The sequence below is a fragment of the Saccopteryx leptura genome, chromosome 4 (genome assembly GCF_036850995.1).
Source record: "Saccopteryx leptura isolate mSacLep1 chromosome 4, mSacLep1_pri_phased_curated, whole genome shotgun sequence".
Taxonomy (NCBI): domain Eukaryota; kingdom Metazoa; phylum Chordata; class Mammalia; order Chiroptera; family Emballonuridae; genus Saccopteryx; species Saccopteryx leptura.
Window position 1 is genome coordinate 77,637,512 of NC_089506.1, and position 8,771 is coordinate 77,646,282.

The window sequence follows — 8,771 nt, forward strand, 5'->3', positions numbered from 1 at the left end:
AGCTCTTCACTGTCTCTGTGCCGGCCGGTAACACATGTTCTTTATGGCTGTGTTCCTTACGTCTGCACTAAACTCTTAGTTTCAGAGCCTCACAGATCAGTTTTTTCCCTTTATCTTTAACTCAGTTAAGTTTGCTTTATATCCTGTCCCTAAGAAGGAATCTACTTACTGCATACATGGAGAAAAGGACAAATAGGGAAAGGGCACCATTTCCTTAGCCCCATATGCCCCCTGCCTTGGCTGTCAGTAGATTTCATTTAAGGATAAATTCCCTTATCCTTCAGGTGACTATGGCTTCCATTGGTTTTCTTTGCATCACTTGTTCATGTCCCATCTTTCCTGTCCAGAAGCAAGCTAGGAGTTGTTTTGCATCTCAGGACATTTATTCTAACAGGATGGCATTGGTTTCTGAATTTTCAGGCGTTGATGGTGGGCCTACCCCTATCATATGCAACAGAACAGAATCAGCTTCTCCTCTGCTCTGAGGCTTCTTATAAACTGGGGGATTTTTCTCTTATCTTATTTCTTCCTAAGACTTGGGTAGAGAGAGGAAGGAGTATTTAAATATGTTTGCCTCATCTCCCAAAGTAGAATAAAGCAGCTGAGTTTGATGTATCACAGCATTGATTGGTAATGACCAATATAATTTTATTTCATTTTTGACCTTTACTTCTACTTTAAATGGAAGGAAATTTTCTACAGAGAAAATCCAGGCATCCTGGAAAGTATCCAGATCTGCTTTGATTTTCTCCTGCTCACAGAAATTAGGCACACATTGGGCTTTGAGCAGCAGCACTGGGCTCCCACCATTCTTTCTTCAGGACATCGGTACTTCAGTATCTTTCCATGCATTCAGAAAATGTTAAGCTTTGATGTTGCACAGATAGTTATTGCTTTTTATAAATTGATTTTTAGTCTCCTATATGAAGAATAAAAGGTATAAACACTTATTTGTTCAATCTGATTTGTTATATTTTGAATACATGGTAGTACTGATTTTAAAATGTGCTCTTCCCCTCTTTATTTACAGAATTTGGAAATTAAAACTGATACAGCCAAGTCTTTGGCTGACTCTTTGGATCGGGCTGATTCTCCTACGTTCCCATATCTAAACACTCTGTTAAGAATATTAGCCACTCGCTGCATGATGCAAGCTGTCTACTTCTGCTCTGGGATGGACAGTGATTTTCATCACTATGGCTTGGCATCCCCAATATACACACATTTCACTTCACCCATCAGAAGGTACTTTTTGTAATTAAAGGAAACAGAAAATAGGCCCTGGCCGGTTGGCTTAGTGGTAGAGCGTCAGCCCGGCATGCAGGAGTCCCAGGTTCGATTCCCAGCCAGGGCACACAGGAGAAGCGCCCATCTGCTTCTCCACCCCTCCCCCTCTCCTTCCTCTCTGTCTCTCTCTTCCCCTCCCACAGCCAAGGCTCCATTGGAGCAAAGATGGCCTGGGCACTGAGGATGGCTCTGTGGCCCCTGCCTCAGGCGCTAGAATGGCTCTGGATGCAACAGAGCGACGCCCCAGAGGGGCAGAACATCGCCCCCTGGTGGGCATGCCGGGTGGATCCCGGTCGGGCGCATGTGGGAGTCTGTCTTACTGCCTCCCCGTTTCTGGCTTCGGAAGAATCTAAAAACAAAAAAAAAAGGAAAACAGAAAATAGCTAATTATGAATTAAAAAAACATTTTAATGATATCATAGCATGATTCTTGTTTCTCCTTTATGTATCTAGGTATGCAGACATCATTGTTCATCGCTTGTTGGCTGTAGCTATTGGGGCTGACTCTACTTATCCAGAATTGACAGACAAACATAAGCTGGCAGATTTATGTAAAAATCTCAATTTCCGGCACAAAATGGCTCAATATGCCCAACGTGCGTCAGTGGCTTTTCATACCCAGGTATTTGCCTTCTAGTGATAAGATTAGGAAAGAAGGACTTCTGTTCCTTTTTTTCAATTGAAATTTTTTTTGTAAATTTCAAAATAAGACAATTCTTAATAAGGTTGTATATTATTTTACAGTTATTTTTTAAAAGCAAAGGAATAGTAAGTGAAGAAGCCTATATTCTTTTTGTGAAGAAAAATGCTATTGTGGTGTTAATTCCAAAGTATGGTTTAGAAGGTACAGTCTTTTTTGAAGAAAAGGACAAACCAAAGCCACAGCTTATTTATGATGATGAGGTATAGTATTTCTAATGTTTTAGTTTTCTTTGCTTTTGGTGGTGGGAGGAGTACTTTGTTTTGTGAGGTTACAAATGGTATCTGTAAAGTGTAAAATTGTTCTTCGTACCCTAAGAATTGAATTGTGCCCACTCAGCTTGTCCCTGGACTCACCTCTGTGTACCTTTTCACATACACGGGCTGACCTTGGTTTCTTTGATGCCATGTAAAGTTTTCCCCCCTAAGGAAAATTTAAATTACACTTTGCCCTATGTGCAAAAATGGATTAAAGGAATAAACTGCTTAGAGCTTAAGGAAGGGAATTTTTTAAATTGTTTTCCAGCATATCTTATCTGACACCTCGTTGCTTCCCTAACCTTAGTAGAACTACAAACCAATAAACTCGGCTGCAGCACCTTTGTGCTGTGCTCCTCTACTAGACAAACCACCTGCAGGTGAGAGTCCTGAGAGTACTGAATGTATATTGGGACCATCTTAATGAAAGGACAAAGAGTGTACATAGATAGCTCATGTTTATGTGAGGCTACTAGATTAGTGGTTTTTACTATGTTGAACACCTAGGTGTGCTTATTAAATATTGAAGTAATTTTTAAAATTAAGCTTTTAAATTAATATGATAGATAAGAATTAGAACAAAGCCTTAAGTGTATTCAAATAATTTAAAATTGTAAAATGTCTTTTGTTTAGATACCCTTACTTAAAGTAGAAGGTACTGTGTTCCATATATTTGATAAAGTTAAAGTGAAAATCGTGTTGGATTCATCAAATCTTCAGCATCAGAAAATTCGGATGTCCCTGGTAGAACCACAGGTAAGACCAAACTGGTACTCTCTACATGGGAGTGGAATACTCCATTTTTTAACAGATGGATATAGTCATAAGTTATTTCTGTTTAATGATAAGAGATTACTTACATTTTGTAAGTAATGTGAAGGACAAATATTTGCATAGCAATTCCTATTTTCTCACTGATCTCTCTAGACCAGGGGTCCCCAAACTTTTTACACAGGGGGCCAGTTCACTGTCCCTCGGACCGTTGGAGGGCTGCCACATACAGTGCTCCTCTCACTGACCACCAATGAAAGAGGTGCCCCTTCTGGAAGTGCGGCGAGGGCCAGATAAATGGCCTTAAGGGAGCCGCATGCGGCCCGCGGGCCGTAGTTTGGGGATGCCTGCAGACTATAGGCTCCTTGTTACCTGGGATTCTTCTGGGGTCATTGGTAACAAAACAGCTCCCTGAGATGTCTCGCTTAGTCCCTTGTCTTATCAGTTTTGAAAGCTGCACTTTTGAAGATTAAGTTAAAGAGTGTTTTACTGGTTCTTAATCTTTGTTTTGCCCTGAGGCCTCTGATGCTGACCATCACAGTGACTCAGCTAGGTTAACTGGACGTGTTGAACACACTTCCCAAATGACTTCTCACCTGTTGAGATCATGTCTGTCATTTTTAAACCACTGTTATTCTGTGTGTGAAATATATACTTTGTGTGGGAAACCTTTTCTAACCCCATGTTCCCCCTCTACCCCTATATCCTTTTGAAATTGAAAGTATCAGTGGGAGAATGTGATTTATTCCTTATTATATGCTTTTATTCACCTAATTTTTCTCCAATTGCATTGCTTTAGATACCAGGAATAAGTATTCCTGAAGATTCTTCAAATATGGGCATTAATGAACCAGAGAAAAAGAAGAAGAAGCTTGAAAAATAGCTACAGTCAACAAAAAAACTTTGACAACAAAAGGATTGATTTTCCTAAAAAAAAAAAAAAAAAAGCTTGAGGACATTACTAAAAATAACAAGTCTGTGAAACAGTTTATTATTTTTAAGTGAATTTTAATAATTTTAAAAATTTGCATTTTTATTGAACTGTTGACTATGCCCCATACTACTTTACTTCTGGATTGAACAGAACTATGTATGCAGAAAAATTCAATTGAATATCCATCACTTAAATAGTGACAGGATAGCAAATTCAGGGATCTGAAAAGATCATTTAAAGGCAGCATTTATTTGCTCATTGATGAGCAGATTAACTTTGCATAAGAAATTTAATTATTTAATATTGATAGAAAACGAACTACCATTTTGCTTTGGTAGAACATTTTAGAAGCAAAGAGCAAGCCGTCTTTTCTAAATCTTGAAATCTATATTTAGTATTGCAGTTTTTAGATTTCAAGATAATTAAGACCTGTTGGGGAATTCAGTAATCTTTGCTATCTGTAATTTACCCAACTTACATTATGTGCTCTCTTTCTGTTAGAAAGCCTCCTGCAGTTTCTTAATGATCCTTGAGTAGCTGTGAATGTTTAGGATTTGGATATTGTAGGAAGGCAAGATGGAGGATATTTTGATCTGACTGGAAAAATAGTTATTTTATCCAACATAATACGTGTTCATCATCCTTGACCTTCATCTCAAGTATCTCCCCCAAAGTAAGGCATTAGGATTCACAGAAAGATTGGATAATACTAAATGTCACATCATGTCATTTATAAAATAAAAAGTGGATAATTGCTTTTAAACTGCATATGTATCAGATTATATAGGAAAGGGGAGATTGTGTAAGCACATATTAAGAGGGACAGATGGGGTATTACAATTTGGTATGGCAGAGTGACTACTTTCCTTGTTAACCGTTAGTAATGATTAAGTTGGTGTTTTCAAAAATATTTTGAGATAGTTACTTTAAAACATTTTATTTTGCTTATTTATTATCTAAAATATCTATGGTGTACCAGGCTTGTCACCAGTCAAGTCAGCTGCCTTTTGCTTGGAAGGAGCTTGTGATTCAATGAGAAGTGGCAAAAATGTCAGGAGGTACAGTAGGAATATTTACAGTGTGTACTTTTAGACACTCAGTAATTAGTGTCTAATTACTGAGGAAAACATCCAGACATTAAGGCAGAAAGTGTCAGTTGAAGGAAGCTAGCTTTGAGTTGTCTTGGGTCCAAGAAGAGGACTAAGACAAAAGCAGGAGTCAGCAAGCCTTTTTGTAAAGGGCCAGACATTTAAGGCTCTGCTAACCGTACAGTCTGTTACAGCCTTAGTACTCAGTGCTTCTGCTCTTACAGTGCGAAAGCAGCCATAGACTGTATGTAAACAAGCATGGCTATGTTCCAACAAAACCTGATTTATAGCCCTGGCCGGTTGGCTCAGCGGTAGAGCGTCGGCCTAGCGTGCGGAGGACCCGGGTTCGATTCCCGGCCAGGGCACATAGGAGAAGCGTCCATTTGCTTCTCCACCCCTCCGCCGCGCCTTCCTCTCTGTCTCTCTCTTCCCCTCCCGCAGCCAAGGCTCCATTGGAGCAAAGATGGCCCGGGCGCTGGGGATGGCTCTGTGGCCTCTGCCCCAGGCGCTAGAGTGGCTCTGGTCGCAACATGGCGACGCCCAGGATGGGCAGAGCATCGCCCCCTGGTGGGCAGAGCGTCGCCCCATGGTGGGCGTGCCGGGTGGATCCCGGTCGGGCGCATGCGGGAGTCTGTCTGACTGTCTCTCCCTGTTTCCAGCTTTAGAAAAATGCAAAAAAAAAAAAAAAAAAAAAAAAAAAAAAAAAAAAAAAAAAAAAAAAACCTGATTTATAGACACATAATTTATGCTTCATAATTTTCATGTCATAAAATATTACCCATTTGATTTCCCCTTCCCCAGACCATTTAAAAATTCTTGGCTTGTGGACCAGTTTGCCTGCAATAGAGGAAAAGGGAGGCTCTTGGTAAAAGAAAGGAGCTATAACTCACCTTTGTCTCTTTCCAAGTTCTCTTGTGCTTCATCTACGAGGAAGGCCTAATTCAGACATTAGTCCCCTATTGAGTAGTTCAGAATGTCCAGAGACCTTATTTACATCCATTTAAATCCTTTCCCTTGGTAATCTAAAACCGTGCTTTTCAAACTTTTTACTCTTGGGGACTGGTGAAAATAGAATTATATCCAGGACTGCCAAGACAGAAATAACCATTACTAGTATTTTGTGTATTATTTTTTTAATTAAAATATTATAAAATGAAAATACTGTAACTAGGTGAAAATTTAAAACATTTAATAGAATACACCTGAAATTTCTGGAGAGCATTATTTAATTCAAGTAAAGCTGGTGCGAAATCTGCTGTTGCTTCTTTGCAAGGATACCTGGTAACTGAGTCTGTAGTTTTGTTTATGAGAAATGAAGCATTGCATTGACATCCATTAGTTTCTTTGTTCAGTTTTTATTAGTGATAGGGCTGGAAAAGTCTTCTCACACGAGAAGATAGAGTACGATTAAAAATTTAATAGCTATGTAACTGAGAGATATTCTTCTTCCAGTGATATCCAAAATTGTGACAATGACTGCATTCTGTTTCTTTTTTTTTTTTTTAAAGTTTTATTTATTTATTTATTTTATTTATTTATTTTTTTAGAGAGGAGAGGGAGAGAGAGAGAGAGAGAGAGCAGAGACAGAGAGAGAGAAGGGGGGAGGCGCTGGAAGCATCAACTCCCATATATGCCTTGACCAGGCAAGCCCAGGGTTTCGAACCGGCGACCTCAGCATTCCCAGGTCGATGCTTTATCCACTGCGCCACCACAGGTCAGGCTGCATTCTGTTTCAACACCAGAGTGACTTCGAAGATTATCAGCTTTTCTTTTTCACAATAATTAAGGAAGCAGGAGTTACCCAATTCTATGAATGGATTATTGATCTAGATGTTACCTTTATGGGGATCCTCATTTTTAGGGTAATAATGGTCAAAGATTTGAACTAACACTCTGTCAACTTACATTTAGTATGAATTTCCAGTTGATGTTGGCAGCGAAGTCTTGAAAAAGTGGAAACATTTCTATGTCTCTCCTTGTATACAACTTTCCTGAAGAACAAGTTTCTTTTTAAATGCATCCGTCTTTTTTCTTAATGTAAAAACGTTTGTGTAAAACCCCTGAAGAGAAGTATTAAGTTCATTGAAGAGGCTAAATATATCTGCCATATATGCGAGCTTAGCTATCCATTCTTCATTCAACAAAAACTCTACTGCCCTGGCCGGTTGGCTCAGTGGTAGAGCGTTGGCCTGGTGTGCAAAGTCCCAGGTTTGATTCCTGGCCAGGGCACACAGGAGAAGCGCCCATCTGCTTCTCCACCCCTCCCCCTCTCCTTCCTCTTTGTTTCTCTCTTCCCCTCCCGCAGCGAGGCTCCATTGGAGCAAAGATGGCCCGGGCGCTGGGGATGGCTCCTTGGCCTCTGCCCCAGGCGCTAGAGTGGCTCTGGTCGCAACAGAGCGATGCCCCCTGGTGGGCGTGCCGGGTGGATCCCAGTCGGGCGCATGCGGGAGTCTGTCTCTCCCCGTTTCCAGCTTCAGAAAAATACAAAAAAACAAACAAACAAAAAAACCCCAAAATTCTACTTATGCAGCTTTGCTTATGTAAAAACATTTAACTTGAAAAGGTGTGAAAGAACCTTTCCTCTTTCAGAGCCACCTCTCTTCCATATAGAGATGTTGGGGTTGTGGATCCATACTTTCACAGGGTTCAAACCTCAACTACAAATATCAACTGTCTTCACTGAGTCATTAATCATTATCTTCAATTCAGGGGACTTTTTGCATTAAATGCTGCAGGTGAATCATACAGTGCGGCGTGGACGCATTTCTTGATATGCAACATTTTGTATTTTTGCAACTACCCAAGTGACATCCAGTTATGCTTGCAGCACCATCAGTACACACTCCAATGCACTCCCCCAGTCTAAGCCCTCCGCTTGAAAGTACTCAAAGCATTAAATATCTCAACTAGTGGCCCAACCAGGTAAAGACAACAGACTAGTTCTTCCCTCAAGTCTTGATCATTAATATACCTCATGAATCAAAGTAGAACAGCATGGTTACATTTTGATTTCTTTATCCTCTCCACAACTTGCTCTTCAGTATCATTGGCCACATCAAAAATTCTCTGAACAGTATTATCAGAAAGCAGTATAGCCTCAAGTTTTTCTGTGGATTGACCCAAAATGTCCCAAGTAACAACTAAAATGTAAGACTTTACTAATTCTTCAATAGTGAACAGGTTTCTTTTCTTAGCGAGATGGACAGAGAGAGGGACAGATAAGGACAGACAGGAAGGTAGAGAGATGAGAAGCATCAATTCTTGGTTGAGGCACCTTAATTGTTCATTGACTGCTTTCTTATATGTGCCTTGATTGGGGAGGGGGGGCCTATAGCCCAGTGAGATACACTCCAGGCATCCCACGTTTACCCCAGTAATAAAAACAATACATAATATGAAGATGCTGTTAGTACTACCTTTCTAGTATTTACACTTATTAAAGCAGTTACAAGGCCATTTATCACTGGAACTAAGAATTTTTACACAAAAATGAACGAAAGGGCCAAGAATTAAAAATTTTGGAAACCTGTTTAACCTCCCCACTTCTTTGATTAAATTTTCTTTATATCTTATTAGATTTCTTTCACATAGATTTTAAATTTAAATTCATATATATTCACATTTGTACATGAAACTACTTTCACAGTTCCACACGTTCTCAGAACTGCGAGTGCAGGCTGTCATCAGTGAGGCTTACTAATAAGCAGTTCGTTGACCCTGTAGGATAGGAGCAG

General features: G+C 39.8%; 1 protein-coding gene and 1 long non-coding RNA gene across 3 annotated transcripts in view; one reads left to right on the forward strand and one right to left on the reverse strand.

Moving 5' to 3' along the window:
• The window catches only part of DIS3 (DIS3 homolog, exosome endoribonuclease and 3'-5' exoribonuclease), a 37,185-nt gene extending 31,894 nt beyond the window's left edge, over window positions 1–5,291 (forward strand). For both annotated transcript variants that reach the window (XM_066380780.1, XM_066380781.1), the window contains 5 exons: window positions 1,031–1,245; window positions 1,741–1,909; window positions 2,032–2,190; window positions 2,878–3,000; window positions 3,815–5,291. In XM_066380780.1, the coding sequence (XP_066236877.1) occupies window positions 1,031–1,245; window positions 1,741–1,909; window positions 2,032–2,190; window positions 2,878–3,000; window positions 3,815–3,898 (750 nt within the window). In that variant the 3' untranslated portion in view covers window positions 3,899–5,291. The remainder of the gene's footprint in view (window positions 1–1,030; window positions 1,246–1,740; window positions 1,910–2,031; window positions 2,191–2,877; window positions 3,001–3,814) is intronic.
• Window positions 5,192–6,521, reverse strand: LOC136402857 (uncharacterized). Its single transcript, XR_010751047.1, has 2 exons — window positions 5,761–6,521; window positions 5,192–5,316 (listed from the first exon to the last, which is right to left on the reverse strand). It is a non-coding gene; the product is annotated as an uncharacterized lncRNA (long non-coding RNA).
• Between the last annotated feature and the right edge of the window lie 2,250 nt (window positions 6,522–8,771).